Source organism: Acinonyx jubatus, chromosome C2 (assembly GCF_027475565.1).
Source record: "Acinonyx jubatus isolate Ajub_Pintada_27869175 chromosome C2, VMU_Ajub_asm_v1.0, whole genome shotgun sequence".
Lineage (NCBI taxonomy): Eukaryota > Metazoa > Chordata > Mammalia > Carnivora > Felidae > Acinonyx > Acinonyx jubatus.
In genome coordinates this window covers 76298924-76318259 of record NC_069384.1, presented here as the reverse complement: position 1 = coordinate 76318259, position 19336 = coordinate 76298924, and the positions used below count along the sequence as shown (strand labels likewise).

The 19336-nt window shown below is 37.2% G+C and overlaps 1 protein-coding gene across 5 annotated transcripts in view; it reads left to right on the top strand.

The window, feature by feature from the left end:
• Positions 1-19336, top strand: part of IL1RAP (interleukin 1 receptor accessory protein) — a 137812-nt gene that overhangs the window by 87878 nt on the left and 30598 nt on the right. For all 5 annotated transcript variants that reach the window (XR_003420755.2, XR_003420756.2, XM_027061189.2 and 2 more), the window contains exons 4-6: positions 1467-1653; positions 15010-15175; positions 17633-17704. Coding sequence is in view for 3 of the 5 variants with exons in the window: in XM_027061189.2 (XP_026916990.2) it covers positions 1467-1653; positions 15010-15175; positions 17633-17704 (425 nt within the window). In the remaining 2 variants the exon portion in view is untranslated. The remainder of the gene's footprint in view (positions 1-1466; positions 1654-15009; positions 15176-17632; positions 17705-19336) is intronic.

Genomic DNA, 19336 nt, shown 5'->3' with positions numbered 1-19336 from the left:
TCTCTCTGTCCCAAAAATAAATAAAAACGTTGAAAAAACATTTTTTTTAAATAAAAAAAAAAAGATTCATCCTCTAAGACTGAACCAATTGTATTCTTGCTTCAATGTCCCTCTTAAGATAACATCCATATTTTACTTTTGGAGCTGGAAAAGTCAGTCCCACCACTGTTCATCATTTTTTTTTAAATCAGAGAATATATCTTACAAAGCTGAAAATTACCCTCTGTATAATTTCCAACTGTAGAATATTTCTTCCAGGGGTTGCCTGGGTGGCTCAGTCAGTTAAGTGTCCAACTCTGGGTTTTGGCTGAGGTCGTGATCTCATGGTTCTTTGAGTTCAAGCCTTGCATCAGGCTCTGAACTGTCAGTGCTTTGGAATTATCTCTCTCTCTCTCTCTCCCCCACTCCACTGCTCATACTCTCTCTCTCTCTTTCTCAAAGTACATAAACTAAGAAAAAAAAGAATATTTCTTTCACATGGTAGACCTTTTGCTTTTTGTAGGTAGAAATCAAAGCTGCCACTCTCTCTTCTCACCTTATTACCGTTGTCATAAGTCATCTTTAAACACCCCTCTTCTCATCTTGGAAAGGGGGGAATTGCATCTCCCTATTTCATTGTATTTAGTCTCAATTAATCAGTTAATGAATATCTAATATGTGTTTGTCACACAGAAATCACAAAACAAGGGTGAACAGTGAATGACCCATTTACCCATCACCCTAAGATCAGTTACTTTCATTATCTGTGTTCCCTTTATTGTTTTCCCATATGTAGATGCATGTATTACATTCATTCCATTTGTTTAAGAAACATTTATTCAGGGACGCCTGGGTGGCTCAGTTGGTTAAGCGTCCCACTTCGGTTCAGGTCATGATCTCGCAGTTCATGAGTTTGAGCCCTGCGTCAGGCTCAGAGACTGGAGCCTACTTCAGATTCTGTGTCTCCTTCTCTCTCTCTGCCCCTCCCCTGCTCATGCTCTGTCTCTCTCTGTCTCTTAAAAATAAATAAATATTAAAAATAATATATTTATTCAGTGCCTTCTGAAAGTTTAGACACTGTATTACATGCAAGGAACAAAAGAAAATACACATGGTCGTGCCCTTGTTTGAACTATGATAAATTCAGTCAAGGGAATGTCTAAGGTGCGGGGTGATGGGAGGAGAAGAGCCCTATCCAGGCAGATGAAATGATGTGTGCAGACATTCAAACACAAGTGCAATTCCCCAGTCACCCTAAAAGGTAAATATTTCAGTATATCAATAGTAGTTAATGGTGTCTGTTTTTATTTTGTGATGTCAAATTGGTACAGGAAATACCTCCATAATACATTTAATTCTTACATGAACTTACGGATAAATGAAATCTCCATATGTAGCATTATTTCCTTTAGCTCATTTCAGTGGGATTGCTGCGTTAAATCAAATCAAAATGAGATTGCCCATTTACTGTGTATTTCTCTTTTCAGGAACACCACGTATTGCAGCAAAGTTGCATTTCCTCTTGAAGTGGTTCAGAAAGATAGCTGCTTCAATTCCTCCATGAAACTCCCAGTGCATAGACTATATATAGAATATGGTGTTCAGAAGATCACTTGTCCAAATGTAGATGGATTTTTTCCTTCCAGTGTTAAACCAACCATCACTTGGTATATGGTAAGCAAGCTCAAGAGCATTTTGCCCTCTCTAAAATGCCAATAACTGTTGAGTTAATGTAGAGAATGCCATTTTGCCCATCAGATTTCTTATTCTTCCTTAATAGCTTTATACAAATCTTTTATCACTTCCTCAGTTTGTGCCATTTTAAAGAAAGTGGTAGAGAATGCTTTGTCTCCATTCACCATCTCCCAAATTATATTCAGTGGATAACTAGAATTACTATATTTCTATTAATTTCGTATGAAATACCATTGGAGAAATGCCACATGCTTCTGCTGGCTGCTGAGTGAGGCCAGCAGCTGCCCGTTCTTCTGGTGTATTTCAACACCTTGATTAATCAACACTGTATTTTATTATTACTTGTGTGTGTGTTTATGTTTGCCCTCATTTGTGGACACAATCCTTCTGTGGTCTTTTGCACATCTAAGAGACTTGGAAATTGTTTAATCAAAAATGAAAGTGTTGGAGGTGGCCCCTGGGGTAGTGGCATTGTTGTTTAATGTCTTCAAATATCCACAGAAGCCAAAGCTAAACCCTTCTGGACCACATTTACATGTGTTTGTAAAACATGCATCTACTTATGGGAAAACCACACACAGAATCAGTGTCTAGGGAAGAGGGCAGATGGAAGTAATGTGGTACCTTGCAGACTTGACAATAGGGAACCCCCCAAAAGCCAGTGGTACTCACTGGAAAGTAAGGTGGGCCAATTTGAGAACAGCAGCTGAAATAAGGAAGAGTTATGCTGTCAAATAGAAGGTAAATCCAAGAGGCCCATAGTAAGAAGTTCTGAAGGGATTGAAATAGTCCAAGTGCCTTGTAACTCTGAATAAAATGCCACCTCCACTGAGGACAAGCTGCTGGGAGTGTGATCAAAAGTAAACAGGATCACTGGGGCACCTGGGTGGTTCAGTCAGTTAAGCGTCTCACTCTTGATTTCAGCTCAGGTCATGATCTCATGGTTCATGAGATCGAGCCCCACATGGGGCTCTGCACTGACAGCTTGGGATTCTGTCTCTCCATTTCTCTCTTCCCCTCTCACACGTGCATGAGCTCTCAATAAATAAATAAATAAATAAATAGATAAATAATAAACTTGAAAACAAATAAACAGGATCAGGACAATACAGAGGAAGAAAAGAGAAGGACCAGCTAAAAATGGAAGAGCAGAAGAGGCTCAGGAAATCTCAAGATCCTAGTTTGTAAGAGAGATCTCTGTGAAGTTAGAAAATCTGCCAACCTAAAAGCTCAGGGAAAACAAAACAAAATAAACAAACAAACAAACAAAAAACCACCTAAGTTTACATAAAAATAAACAACAAAAAAAACAAGGGAAAAATCCCATTCAAAGTTATAAGAAAAAGGAGAATAAGAAGCAGAATAACATTTCTATCAAAAAAGAAAATGCATGCCAGAAGGACATAATATGACTTACTGTTTCAAAAATGAGCCACAAGACATTAAGAAATGATAAAAGATGAGAAAGAATAACATAGATAAATAAGAATTAGAAAAGTCCAGAAGTTATATAATTCAGTAAAAATTTAGAAAGAAGAAAATAAGTCATTTCATAAATGAAGCCTGAAACTAAGAGGAACATAATTGTAAGTGAATGTGATAGATAATGCCTTAATATGTACAGAAAGTAGAGTGGAGAAAATAACTTTAAATGGAAAATAAATGGTGAATAAAAACAAGGAAGCTAGAATGGATATGCCAGTAACACATAAAGTAGACTTTGTCGGAGATAAAGAGGACTTTTCAAAATAATAAAAGGGTCAGTTCATCAGGAAGCCATAAAAATAGTACATGTGCTTCACAGCAGTGTGTCCAAATGCATGAAGCAGAAGTTGACAGATTTAAAGGAAGAAATAGGCAATTCATAATCATAGTTTAAAATGTTATCAGGGCACCTGGGTGGCTCAGTTGGTTAAGCATCCAACTTCACTCAGCTCAGGTCACATGATCTCACAGCTGGTGAGTTCAAGCCCTGCATCGGGCTTTGTGCTGACAGCTCAGAGCCTGGAGCTTGCTTCGGATTCTGTGTGTGTGTCTCTCTCTGCCCCTAACCCACTAGCATTCTGTCTATGTCTCTCTCAAAAATAAATAAACATTAAAAAATTTTTTTTAAGAAATAAAAATAAATAAAATGTTAACATCTAACAGTTTAAGTCATTAATGAAATGACCTAGGAGCTAACTTTAAGAGTTTTCCACTGGTTGAAAATGGAACAATTTGAACTTCAGGAGGGATTAGTCACAATGGGTTAAATCTTAAGAATTAAATTTAAATCTGTAAGTTCATACTATTTCAAAATAATCGGTCACATTTAGTGGATGATAGAAATCAGTTTGTTATCTTGAAAACTGGTAAAGGGAAAATATCAAGTATTTTTTCTGCCTTTTCTATAAGAAATGTGCACCGAGTAATGAAATAGTACAGAGAAGTGTGTTTTTATAAAAGTATATAATCATTTTTCAACCCCCCAAAAATTAATAAATCTAAGCATTAAGAATCAGTGACTGGTACCATCATAAGAAATCAAACAGCTGGACATATTCGTTCTTATGAAAGAATAAAATATCACCTATAATTGTTCCAAATGGATTAAACCTGAGTCTGATTTGGATCCTGCTGCCATTTTGCAGGATATATAGAGAAGAGGGGAATGTATTGATCTACACAATGAGTTTGCAGTCAGCAAAATCCATACTGGAGAATTCTATAGGCCTTGAGTTATTCAACAGATAAATTGCAAGAAAAAAGAAAGGCATGATGTGAAAATGTGTAGATTCAAAGAAACATATAAGACACATTTAAAAATGGTTGAGACGATAGTGTCTGTGGAGGTGATGAAATTATAAATGAAAACAAGAAAACAATTCTACTGTGAAAGTATAGATAATGGCCTCTTTGGGGGATAGTAAAAGATCTGTGATTGACATGGGGCATGCAGAAACTTTTCAGGGGTGAGGAGTACTGTTCTATTCCTGGACCTCAGTGGTGGTTTGAAGGTATTTGCTTTACAATAATACATTAACTCATATATACATTGAAGTATTTTTTTATATCTATTTTATGTTATACTGAGAGGATTAAGAGAAAGGGAGGGAAAGAGGGAAGAAAGAGAATGAGAGAGAGAGAAAAAGACTGATTTCAGATATATAAAAACCAATTGCAGTATATGGACCTTCATTAAATCGTGTTTTATTCAAACAAACTCTAAAACAACCTAGGAGAAAATCGGGGAACTCTGAACACAGAATATTGATAATACAATGCGTTATTATTACTTTTTAAATTGTGATAATGTTACTACAGTTATGCTTGCAGAAGGGGTCTTGTCACTTGGAGATACACACAGATATATTTACAAGTGAAATTACAGAATGTCTGTCATTTGCTTCACAATAGTCTTGGGGTGCAGTGAGTAGGTGTAAATGAAGTAAGACATAGCTCGAATTGATACTTTTGAGGCTAGGTACAGGTACAGGGGATCATTGTGTATTCTATGATTGTAATATTCTGTAGTAAAAAAGATAAAAAATGATTAAAAGAATCATATGAACAATTTTATATCAATAAGTGTAAAGTATTTTCCAGTTTTTTAAAAATGTATTCTTCTATTTACCTGCAAATGAGTTCTCTCATCTCTAACCCTGTTCACTTTTTCTGTACTTTGAATACTTAATAGTCTGAAAAACTTAATTTTATTTCCTTATGTATTCTATAATTTTCCTTCTTTTTTCTTGATACACTCCCGATGCCTGGCATGTCCCCTATTCTTTCATTAGAACATATTAAATTCTACTGTCTTCATATCAATGTTTGTTCCCTGTTCTCTCCAGCTATAGATAATTTTTCCCTGATATAATCCCACAGCTACTTATTTATGCCTGTCTCCATCTCACTTTTCACTTCCTTTATTGTTTTACAGTCATTTTTCATTTCATTTCATTACAGTCATTTTCAACAGCTATTAAAGATCAATTGTATTCAATGAAATATGTCAGGGGGTTATAATCAATGAGATATATGTCCTGCCCTACGTAGTTTCAAAAAGAGACCACAGTTTAATTCAGACAAGTTTATAAATAAGAATTCTTGGGGTCCATGGGCAACCCCAAGCATCTGACTCTTGATATCAGCTCAGGTCATGATCTGATGGTTTATGCAGTCGAGCCCTGTGCCAGGCTCTGCACTGAGAGTACGGAGCCTGCTTGGTATTCTTTCTTTTCCTCCATCTCTGGCCCTCCCCTGCTCACATGCTCGCTCTCTCTCTCTCTCTCTCTCTCTTTTTCTCTCCAAATAAAAATAAAAATAAAAGAATTCTTACTCTTATCAAAAGTAGAATTCTAACTTCCACAAGAGTGACAAAGATCGTTAATGTTGGTTTTAAGAAGAGGGAGAAATTTACATGCCTGTGCCCTGTGAGACTGACTATTTCTTGAGAGTAAAGTTATAGCACACCCATCTCTGTATTCTTAATGATTTCCAGATTTTTTGGTTTTCCTGGTTGGATGAATGTTGGTGCTATTAACCAAGGTATGAAACAGCAGGGAAGAAGCAGGTTTGGGGGGCAAGTAATGTATTTAGATAATGTCAGATGGAGTTAGAAGTGTCTGAGAGATACCTATGTGGCAGTGACCTGTAGGCAGTGGCTACGTGTGTATGGGTCTAGAGCTTAGAAGAAAAAGTCAAAGCTAGAGACAGAGAATTAGATGCATCTATATGATAGTTGAATCCCTTAAGAAAACAAAATAAAATGATAAGAGAAAAGGGCTAATGTGAAAATCTGGAGAGAATATTCATGGGTGAATAAAAGCAGGAAGCCTGGAAAGAAGATCAAGAAAAAAGTCATAGCAGTGAAACCATTGCCATGGCAGATACCCAACAATGTGCAGGTGACTAAAAAGGACAATCAGTAACCAGACATCCTTTCTATTCTATGATTATGAAAAGGTTGCTACTGATGTGTGCTATACTGCTTTTTATTTCTCCATTTTGGAGTAATTGACACCTTTAATCCTAAGAGTTCTGCAATCTTGGGAGCAAAATCAGTGTTCTTAGAAGGGGCATTCTCCTACGCTGACATTGCTTTTCATTTTCTACCATCTACAGTCACTCCCTGCATCCATCTGGGTTTCTTGGCCCTCCTACAGTAACTCTCTCTCAGTTGTTATCAGCTGAGTTCCCTACCCTGACGTTGGAGAAATGGTCTATTTTAGTAATAACTGTGAGAGTTAAAAGACACATTTATCAGTTCCAGCAAATTTGTTTTCCTGTTGGCAGAAAGGTGAAAACGAATGAATTGAAAGGAGGAAAAGGAGACTAACATTTCTTGCATTTTAGCGGTAAAATACATTGTACTGGGTACTTTGTATGTTATATGTAACACTTACCACAATCCTTCAGGGTAGATATCATTAGGAACAAGAAGCTCAGAAAGGTAAACAAGAATAGCTGACATTTACCAAGCACAGGAATTTTTCCAAATGCTTTAATTATTTTCATTCTCTCAACATGAAGTAAGCTCTACTGTTCGCTCCATTATATCGTTATGAAAACCCCCAAGTATATAGTGGTTGAGAGATTTTTCCAAGGTCCCAGAGCTATGAGCTAAGATTCAACCCTATACAATCTATGTCAGGAGCCCATAGTTTTACACTATTTTATATAATTTACTCAAAACAATCCAGCCAATATTGGGAGAATCTGGAATTTCAAGCCACTTCTGTTGGGTTCTAAAGATTATACTCTTCAGAAATGACACAGAGAGAGCACTCCAGTCTTTATTTCTGGAGCATAAAGCATTTATTTTTTATTTTTATTTTTTTTGCATTTATTTATTTTTGAGACAGAGAGAGACAGAGCATGAACGGGGGAGGGACAGAGAGAGAGGGAGACACAGAATCGGAAGCAGGCTCCAGGCTCCAGGCTCCGAGCCATCAGCCCAGAGCCCGACGCGGGGCTCGAACTCATGGACTGCGAGATCGTGACCTGACCTGAAGTCGGACGCTCAACCGACTGAGCCACCCAGGCACCCCTGGAGCATAAAGCATTTTGAAGGGCAGAGCAGGCTTTGCACATGGATTAGGTTAAGGGAGTCTGTGGGCCATAAGGAAACCTGTGGAAATAGGGCCTCAGGGAAGTGAGAGGGGGCTCAGAAACCTGGGATTAGTGGGAGCAGAAGATCCAAAGTTTCTCTTTCAGAATTGCAGGGGACATGGGGCAGGCTTGACTTTTTCTTCTCTGCGTGTCTTCTCTCCTCCTGTCTTTCTGCATGGCAGGGTTTTCTTAAGTCTGGGCCCAGAATTAATAGGTCTCTAATTCAACAACCCTGTGAGTTAAACTGATGTTCAGTAAATGTTTGTTGAACAAGCCAGGTTTTGTTACTAGCCTGGAAAGCAAACCATGGCTTGGAAGTGATTTACTGAATTTCAAATAGCCAGCTTATAAAAGAACTTCTGGAACAAAACACGTGTATAAATTGGAGGCTGCCTGTTGGTTCTCATAGGGACTTCCAAATACATAGGAATAAAGACACAGGTAAGTGTGGTCCTGTTGTTGTTGTTACTATTATTATTTATTCGGAGACCTAAGCTTTAAAATATGGCGAGCCATCCTAACTTTTATACTACTGGATCATTCCTCATTCTCATCGGTATAGCTGGGCATGTGAACATTTTTTGCCAGAGACACTTGTAGAAACCAAGGCAAATTTTCCCTTCTTACTGAGGATCAGAGGAACCACTTTAGTAGGTGTTTTGGATATTACATTTATGGCAGCTGCTGAAATGTTCTCAAGTGCTATTTAGCAGAATAGATATCATTCCGGATATCACTTTTCAAATAGCTGGTTTTCCTTGTACTCAGTGTGATCATTAAAATTGGGATATTACCTCCACCTCTAATTTTCAGTGTGAGATTAATCAGAATTGGCCAGATATTGTTTATAAATCTCTCAGAAAATTGAAAAACTTTTGCCTCTTTTGACAAAATGCCATCAGGAAAGCACATTTCTGAAAGCATGCCAGGCTTGGCCTTCTTGTTGGCACAGCACGTATTGTTAAGTTAGTCCAAGGACTATGTAATAGACTTTATTTTAAGGTGCTTCTTTCAATTTGATCTGACATCTTAGTTTGGTTCGTTCTTTATCTCTTTCCTTTCTTTATGGTCCCTATATAATGATTTTTAACCTTTGGTATAAAGGAAGTGTGTATCATATTTTCTTTCCAAGCCATACACATTTAATTCTATATATGCCTATATACATACACAGCATTTTACACATAGTTTGAGGGCTTCTGAGGAGTTAAGTTACATCCTTTAAACTTAAACCCAGTTCAAATATCTGTGAAGCCCTGAAGCTGACTTTAGCTGAATGAATCACCCACTCTGTATTTTGACAGCACTTAAATTGTACCTCACCTTTGTTACTGTAATGACTGCACTTTTCTCTCCTGTCCTGGGTAGTGACCTCTCTCTTTCTATCCCTTGAATCACAAGCACACAGCACAAAACAGAGCCTCTGCACTCTGTATTTAGGAATTGATTAAATACCTGAATGAATTAGACCGGACTGGAAAATTCCATGGGAATAAGGGCCATTTCTGTTTTTACCGTCTACTGTGTGTGTGCCCATCTCCTAACATAGTACCTGTCACGTGGGAAGGGTTTTGTAAATATCTGTTGCGTAAACAATGGATGACATAGTTCTGTTCCCTGGAAGTGACTCCAGTGTAGAACTCTTATAAAATTTTGTGAACAAGTATGATGCATCCAGACCAACCTGGATGCAAAAATGTCAGTAGATATTCCTAACCCATTATTTCTCAGTTAAACTCTTTGTAACCTCGCTTGCAGTTTCCCCATCTGTCCTACAGCTCACCCATCCCATGTCTCATATTTCTTGTATTCATCTTCTTGTTCTCATTTGCATACCGCTTGAACTTGAAACTCCACATCTTGAGCTTGCTTCTCTCATTCATATTTTTGACCACACAACACAAATGTATTGTGTAAATGTATTGCATGTTTACCGTGTGCCAAGCATTGGGCAAGTTGCTGCCCATGTGGATACAGTACTCATCTACCCCCTCTACCTGCCCCTAAGAGTGCCTCTTGTAGAGGAAGAAATACACATGAAAAGAGATCACTACAATAACGTTGGTGAAGGACTCACACAGAAGGCAAAATGCTGTAAGAGTGGAGGGGGTTCGTTCACACTTTTCCTTGTCCCTGGAGTGGCATCTCCCACGTCTCCCCTCCTCCTACAGAGGTGGTAATATTCTACTTAGCCCTTTAAGAAGCCAGTCCACATTTTCCTTCTCCATGAAGTTTTTCTAAATGTTTTCTGTTTAATCTTTCCCCCCACTCCGCTACCCTAATATGCTTTCCACAGTGTTTGTTGCGATTCTCCATTAGACTGCATACCTAGAGGTTAGGAACTGTATCTTCACCATTCTTGTGCTCTCATACACTTCTTTAAAAGTTGTAGGCTGGTTAAATGGACATATTTGTCCCCTTTTACTCACAACATCCCCTAACTCACACCGCACACTTCAGCACATGATTTATTTCCTCTCGAAGATCTCAAAGTCATTTCTTGTGTTGTTCTTTACCTATACATTGTGGTAGGTTGTCATGGCCACCACTATGTGTTGGAAAAGAATTTCTCCTGTCCAACTTCTCTCTTTTTAATTCAAAATGAGGAACTGACTGGTCAACTAAGTGGATGACTTGTTTTCTAGTCAGATAAGTGTTTGCTTCACAGTGGAAATCAATTTACCGTTAACCGTTTATTGTATTTGGAAACATTTTTCCCCCCTTTGGACACCTTTAGATTCTTGTTCAAATCTTTTTTTTTTTTTCCTGGATTCCAAATAAATGATTTTGAAATATGTAGGATTTATTTTTAGGAATAGCTTATTAGGTTTGGAAGTATCCTATGTGTATCAGGTGCATGTACCAAAGGGTCCAGAGATGCAATTGCATATAGGAAATAGAGTTCATCACACACTACAGGCTAAAGTTAATGGTTATTTATAGTTAAACAATGCCTCACAGGTCCCCCTACCATGCACATGCACATTTAGAATGTAAAATGTTTCTTTCATTTCCTTTGCGAACATGCTATAGGTCTTATAACTTAAAAATGGCTTTTTATTTCTTTTGGTTAAATCTAGCTAATTTAAAATATTTGAATGGTAAGCCTTTTCTGAATAGTGGATTAGACCCCAAACTTTCCCATTGATTTTTATGTAATATTCCTTAATTCAAAATGCTTTCCTAGACAAAGAAGCTCTAAGAAAAACCTGTACCTGGTCGACATTTTTATCCTTTATGGAAAGAAGGGAAGAACTCACAAGAAAGCATACTTAGACCGTTGACACACAGGCCCATTGAATACCTTTAAGTGTATCCATCCCAAATTTCAAGTTCATGTTCATGGGTTTGAATAAGAAGAAGAAAAAGAGAGAGCTAGCAAGAGATCAACACATACCTGTTTTGTGCCATTTTCCTTGCTATATAGATGTGTCTGATTCTATTTCTCTGTTCATGATGAGTCTGTAAGAGCTGATCCTTTGTTTTATTCAATGTCGTATTCTCAGAACCTCACACAGTGGCTGGTATGTGGTTTATGATTAATGCTCAAGGGTGAATGAATTAATGAGTGAATGAATGAAAAGACTTTGAACCAGAAGTGTTTCTTCATATTTTTAGTACATACTATGAATCCTAAAACAATGTGTTTTTGAATAGTTTTTACATAAATGATACTTAGCCAGTCAAAAAAGAAAGGTTTCTTTTAGTACATTCTTTTTTTTTTTAATTTTTTTTAACGTTTTATTTATTTTTGAGACAGAGAGAGAGACAGAGCATGAACAGGGGAGGGGCAGAGAGAGAGGGAGACACAGAATCGGAAGCAGGCTCCAGGCTCCGAGCCATCAGCCCAGAGCCCGACGCGGGGCTCGAACTCACGGACCGTGAGATCGTGACCAGAGCTGAAGTCGGCCGCTTAACCAACTGAGCCACCCAGGCACCCCTCTTTTAGTACATTCTTAAGAAGTACTATTGACCAGTTCAGTACTAGTTGTCAACTTCCTTTTTTAAAATTGTTTTTAATGTTTATTTAGTTTTTGAGAGAGAGAAAGAGAGGGAGAACTTGAGTAGGGAAGGGGTAGAGACAGAAGGAGACATGGATTCTGAATCAGGCTTCAGGTTCTGAGCTGTCAGCACAGAGCCTGACACAGGGCCCGAACTCATGAATCATGAGATCATGACCTCATGAAGTCAGAAGCTTAACCCACGGAGCCACCCAGGTGCCCCACAGTTGTTCAACTTCTTATCCTGAACAGTGTAATTGTACAGTTTCTCACTATCTATGGGAATCAACCTTATTTAAATGATAGAGCCATAGCATGCTATTAACCCTGGGACTGGCCCAGGTGCAGCATATGTGCATAACCAGGGTAGGGAGACAGGGTCAGTTGGGGTTCAAAGAAAAGGCCTCAAAGCAGGTGGATCTAGATTTAAATTTTAGCTCTGACACTACCTAGTTCTATGGCATTGGCAATCACTTAATCTTTCTAGGCCTTTCTTTATATCCTCATCTAGAAAATGGGCATAAGAACATTCCAAACTTGCTAAGTTTGAAATAAGGATTAAGTGAGATAACAGAGAGCATGTCACTACATGTGTCAATATAATTTTTCCAGCCTCAACTAACTCCCAAGGACAGGTGTTCATTCTTAGTTAAGAAGTTAGTCAAAAACCTTTGTTCTTATATCTGAAAAACTGAGTTTTGGCTTTGCTGTGTATTATCTGGAATACCTCCTTATCTGTCTCATTTTTTTTCCACCTGTAAAACTAGAGCATATTTAGTGTGATCTGTCTACTTCATGTGGATTTAAGAACAGCTAACCTAACAAATGAGAGAAGAAAATAGCTTTGAGCTGTTTAAATGAAAGGTGCCACAAAAATCAAATAGAATTCTATAGATAGTCTAAACTCAATTTAAACCAAATCTGACATAAATTCATTATAAGAGTACAGGTCTCTGTGGCCTTATTCTTTGTGATAACCTAAGAACATTGAAATACTTTGCTGATGTGACAAGTGTCTAGAAACACTGTTTATCAAAACAAGATAAATTGCATTCAGAAAATAAGCGTATAACAGCTTCCTCTTGATGATCATTTCCATGAATCAAAAGTTTAGTGATATTCTTAAAAGACATAGTTCCTGTGACAAAGCATTGCAAAATATGCCATTTAGTGTAACTATGATATTTCAAAACACATGCTCCAGGAATTGACGTAAGAAAACCGTAAAGTTTCATGAATCAAAGTTAAATATGTGAATACAGTAAATCTAAACTATAAGCCAATAATAGCTTCCCGGAATTTTCAAGAGCTAAAAAACCTTAGGTATAACCCAGTCCATTTTGTTACAGATTATTGATTTTTTTATTTTTTCATTTTATTTTTAAAAAGTCAAATATAAATTTTATTTTTGCATAAAAGTTAATTTCAATAAGCTGTGTGTTTTTTTGGTTTTTGGGTTTTTTTTGGTTTATGTGAACAGCTAAAAATGTGTATGGTACATTCAATTTTTTTAAATATGAAATTTATTGACAAATTGGTTTCCATACAACACTCAGTGCTCATTCCAACAGGTGCCCTCCTCAATACCCATCACCTACCCTCCTCTACCTCCCACCCCCCATCAACCCTCAGATTGTTCTCCATTTTCAAGAGTCTCTTATGGTTTGGCTCCCTCCCTCTCTAACTTCTTTTTTTTTTTTTCCTTCCCCTCCCCCACGGTCTTCTGTTAAGTTTCTCAGGATCCACATAAGAGTGAAAACATATGGTATCTGTCTTTCTCTGTATGACTTATTTCACTTAGCATAACACTCTCCAGTTCCATCCACGTTGCTACAAAAGGCCATATTTCATTCTTTCTCATTGCCACGTAGTATTCCATTGTGGATATAAACCACAATTTCTTTATCCATTCATCAGTTGATGGATATTTAGGCTCTTTCCATAATTTGGCTATTGTTGAAAGTGCTTTTTTTTTTTTTTAAAGAAAACAAAGTTTCTCTAAAAGTAACTGTTCAACACATAATTTTGTCACAGATGCTGTATTTTTTCTTTAGTTTTTTTTTTAATGTTTACTTTTGAGAGAAAGAGAGACAGAGAGAGACAGAGACACAGAATCCCAAGCAGGCTCCAGGGTCTGAGCTGTCAGCACAAAGGCTGACGTGGGGCTCAAACTCATGAGCCATGAGATCATGACCTGAGCTGAAGTCCAATGCTTAACTGATTGAGCCACCCAGGCACTGCTGTATTTTTTTTATTAATAAAATAAAATAAAATAAAATAAAATAAAATAAAATAAAATAAAATAAAATAAAACAATAAGCCAATTAGTGGGAATCAGAGAGCCAAAACAGGAGTCCAGTTATGTTTCATGAGCTATTACACTCTCAAAATTTTAAAAATCAACAGAAGTATATGAAAATATAAGTTAGAATAGAAATAAACTTCACTCTTGGTCAGACTCATAAAATATCTTTTAGTTTTAGATTCTGAAGTCTGTAATATTGGATTGTAAAATAAATAAGGAAAACACAAATAAGTTTGGAAGCGACTGATAGAGTGATTCAACAGGGTGATCAAGAATGCCAAAACCTCAGGGTCGCCTGGGTGGCTCATTTGGTTAAGCATCTGACGCTTGATTTCCGTTCAGGTCAATATCTCACCATCATCGGATCGAGCCCCACATCAGGCTCTGCTCTGAGCATGGAGTCTGCATGGGATTCTCTCTCCTTCTCACTCTCTCTCTTTCAAAAATAAATATTAAAAAAAAGGAAAAGACTGCCAGAACCAGACACCTAAACTAAGCCTGAATTAGCAGAGTGGCTGGACTCCCAAATTAATATAATCAGTGAATAAATGGAGATAGGAAAACTAAGTGTTTCTTAAATGGCAGCAGATGCATTTTCTTAAGTTGCCCTAGTTGTTTTCACAACTTTAATCTTATTTAACTACTAATGTGGGATTTCCAAAATTCAAATACTGGATCCTGAGACAGGAAGCCCATGCTTTTGAATTCATATCTCAGTTTAGAATTCCTATTTTCATTTTGCATAAAATATAATGAAACATCACATTCATTCTTTACAGAAATATCATTAAGTACTGGACCAAAATAGTTTGTAAAAGGTGCAGCCAGCATAGATATTTGTATGTTCCATGTAAAATTAGATGTGTGTATATATACGTGCATTTGTATATTTTCCATGCATGTATCTCAATACTGAATGTCTTTTTTTCCTCCTTCTAGGGCTGCCATAAAATACAGAACTTTAATAATGTAGTACCTGAAGGCATGAGCTTGAGCTTTCTCATAGCCTTGGTTTCAAACAATGGAGATTACACATGCGTTGTTACATATCCAGAAAACGGGCGTACCTTCCATCTCACTAGGACTCTGACTGTGAAGGTGGTAGGTAAGCATGGTTTTGTACTAAGTGCACACAGCAAAATGCAGTAATTTTGTTTTGGCTCTTGATAGTTTATTACAAACAGGTATGTAAATTCTATGAGAAAAGAGGTTGATCTTTTTTGTTCACTGTGCTGGAGCCACAACACATTCCACATTCAGAGTAGGCACTCAATACCTATCAGTACCACATGAATCATTGGTCTATATGAATGAATGAGGAGTGGAAACAGTGCCGGGTGAATCTGTGTTCAACTTGTACCCTTGCCATTTATTAGCAAAATGCCTTTGCTCAGGGTCTCAGTCTCCTTGTCTGTTTTCTGGGACTAAGAGAACCTCACATTCAGTATAGTTGGGAATATCAGAAATAATATATATATTATGTTAATCCAGTTCCAGGCAAAGAGTGGAAACTCAATGAATTGTAGTTAATATTATTGTCAAAAAAGTGTTGTATTTGAATTAAATGAGCTCTGTCTTTCTATGTACTGGAACTGTTGTAGATGGAGCTGCTTGCTGGCAGGGTTCAACCATTGCTTTGCCACGAGAGAACAGGTGGTGGGAAATGAGGAAAGTGGAAAGGACAATATCCAGGCCATAGTCAAAAGACTGTCAAATCCAGAAATCAAGAGGACCAGTGTCAGGATAGGTGGCAATTAGGGGAGAGCCCTGAATACCCTGTGCCCATGGTATTCAAAATGAGAGCATATCAGAGTGAAAACGTTTCACACCCCATCTTTTCATAGATGTCATTGAGACACAACAACACAAAGTAACCTGTTTTGGGGGCTCCTGGGTTAAGTGTCCTATTCTTGTTGTCCGCTCAGGTCATGATCTCAAGGTGGTGAGATAGAGCACTGTGTTGGGCTCCATGCTGACCACTGAGCATGGAGCCTGGTTAGGATTCTCTCTCACCTTCTCTCTCTGCCCCTCCCCCCTCAAAATAAATAAATAAAAATTAAAAACAAAAAAAACAAAAAAAAAAACCAAAGTAAACTGTTTAGAGATGCTCTGTTAGTGGAAGAAGTGATTCCAAATCCCAGGTTTCTTATTCTTGGTTCAGGGCCTTCTCTACTAGTTTGACATAATTTGGGCATAATTTTTAAGGGCTTTAACATAATAGTACAAATAAAATTCAAACTGAAAAATTTTGTAATCACCTCTCCTCTTCCTCTTCCTACTTTTGGAATAATGCTGAGCTGGGAACTAATTCAGAAGAAAAATCAGACTAAATTTTTAACTTAACATGAATGGGGATACCAGGTGGCTTAAGTCATGATCTCACTGTTTGTGAGTTCAAACCCCATACTGCACTGACAGTGTGGGGCCTGCTTGCTATTCTCTCTCTCCTTCTCTTTCCACCCATCCTGTGCTTGCACTCTCTCGTTCTCTCTCAAAATAATAAACATTAAAAAAAAGAGAGAACTTAACGTGAATGGCCTTAAAAAGCCAAATGAATAATCTAATCTTAAATTCATCTTGGAAATTATTTCTGATATAGATTCTTAAATTCAGGATTAGGAAAGTTGAGAATAGGCATGCTTGGTCACCTTTATAAATACGGAAGTTGACAGATGCTGATGTGAGGTGTGGTTCTTTCTTATCTAACCTTCAAGCAAAATACAAGTTTGTTTTTTAAAGCTGTGAAGTATTGAGTACTTATTATATACCAATAGGATGCTTTAATATGCATTACTTAATTTAATATGCATGATTTAATTTAATTCTTATAATGAACCTGTGCAGTGAGTTTAATTATCCTCCTTTTAGAGGTGAGGAAAATTAGCTTTTGAAAGATTAAGTAACAACCCAGAGTCATATGGTTAGTACATGACCAACTAAGGATAAGAACCCTGGTTGTTAAATCTTTGAAGACTTTACTCTTAAACATGACACTGTAAAACCCCGTGGGGGTATTTTTCTTTCAATTTAGAAATATAGAATGTTATAAAGAGCAGCAATCCTACGAATTAACAGTCAACTGACACAGACATCAGGTAGACTTGTGTGCTGGCTTCATAAATGTGATTTTGAATTTTCCATTTACATATTTGTTTACTTAATATTTACTTATTTAGCCAAGTCCCATACTAGACACTCAAGCATGTTCTGGAGAAATATGTAGAAAAGAAACAATTGAGTAAGACATGAAAGCAATTTATCTTATACTATTAGAAGTATATTTCATGTAAGCTTTGGAAAGCAAAAACACTGGTTAAATCTTCTATCCTGAAACATGGAAGCTACTTAATATTTTATGTATGTCTCTTTGTTTGTTTTAAATGAATGAAGTGTTGTAATTTACTGTACATTGAGTTATTGGCCCTGTCAGGAAGAATTGCCAAATGGTGCCAGGAAGTTGGACAAAAGTTTACAAAAGAGCAAATCTTGGAAATGGGTTATGAGAGATAAGGGCTACATGATTTAACATCATCTCCCTTTTGTCTCTTCCTCTCGAACATAGGCTCTCCAAAAGACGCATTGCCTCCTCAGATCTATTCACCCAATGATCTTGTAGTCTACGAGAAAGAACCAGGTAATTATAGCTGTGCCTCTTAATTTCAGTTAGATTCTCTTAATTACAAGGAATAAAATGTCACTTAAGTTAAAGTATGAGAATAGAGGGCTATTGTAGGGAAACAACATGAAGTGAAACTTGAAATGGTGTCAGAAACGAAGGCAGCTCTGGGGATTAGCTCCTCCGTCCATCTCTTGGGTGTCTCTGGGATTCTCGGCTTCTCTCTCCGCAGCTGCTCCCTTCGTCCTCTGCAGTGGCTCCCCTCTCCTGATTAGTGATTTCTGTGTGATGCACACATTAGCTTGCACAGGCCTTGTGTTTTCCAAGACTGCAACATGAGCACAAGACTTCCTTTAAGCTTTTACTCCACCTCAGAGGGGCGAGGGCAGGAGATCAAAGGAAGACTATGAATTTAACGGATAACAACTGGTAGACCTCATACAGCTTGATCAGAACACTATTGGGTGCTTCCTGTGGCTGTCTGGGGCTCCTTTTAGTTTTCATAATTTTCCATTCTGGACAAAAATCTTCTGTGACCAACCGAATAAGGCATAATTTGTTATTCTTCTGGCTCAAAGCCTCCCACAGTTAAACTGAAAACCATAGAAAATTTTAAGAGTTTCTATATTGTATCCTTTACAATAAATTCCCTTCAAACCCAATGAAAGGTATAAAAGAACATATTTTTAAAATCTACTAAAGATAGCAGAGGTCGTGATCAAATGTAGGTAGAAAACAATTATGCCCTCCTAAAATTAAGATAAAGTTTCAAATAGTGAGCTGCCTGTAAAACAAACAAACAAAGAACACACTAAGAGGTCCGCCAACCCCAAATGGACCACATTTCCCAGAATTCTCAGTGGCTTTGTATAGTAATATGTACATTCTTCCTGCTCTCAGGTGAACCCTTACGAATGATCTAGTGTGTTTCATCTACCTCTACCTACCGTATGATTGCAAAATCTATGTTCATGTTTCCTTCCTGCATATTAATATAGAAACTGAAGGGGAAGGCGTAAGAACCATGCATCTTAGAGGAAGGGATGGAGTAGGACCACTCAGTGAGACATACCTGAGTTCAAATTTGGATGACAATATAATTTGTCATCTCAACCTGCACACTTTCTGAGAGTGAAAGCAGCTGATATCAATAGCTAACTAGGAAAGTAGGCATAGAACAGAGCTGCCCTGGGTAAGCTGGAGTGGAAGTCATTCTGGGTCAAATTCTGGTCTGCCACTTATTAACAATTTCACCAAGAATGGCATTTAACATCTTTAAGCATTAGTTTGCACATCTATAAAAGGTGAATTTTAAAAATACCCCATAGTATCTTATTAAAATTAAATGAGACCACTAATAAATATAAATATTTATCACAGCAAATTATATAAAGGTCTTAGTAAGTATGCTGCTGCTCTTTGTCTAATTATTATCATTTTCTGCCTCCGGATCCCCCTGACCTCATGTTCCATCTTGGAAAGATAGCAGAGAATGTTATTCATAAATACTAATATTTATAAATATATAAATATTCACTATATATATTAACTACATAATATTCACTATATATAAATATATATGTAAATGATATTTAAACTTATTGACTGCACCCTTATAGCCGGACCTGACCTGCCTCTCAGCATTGGCAT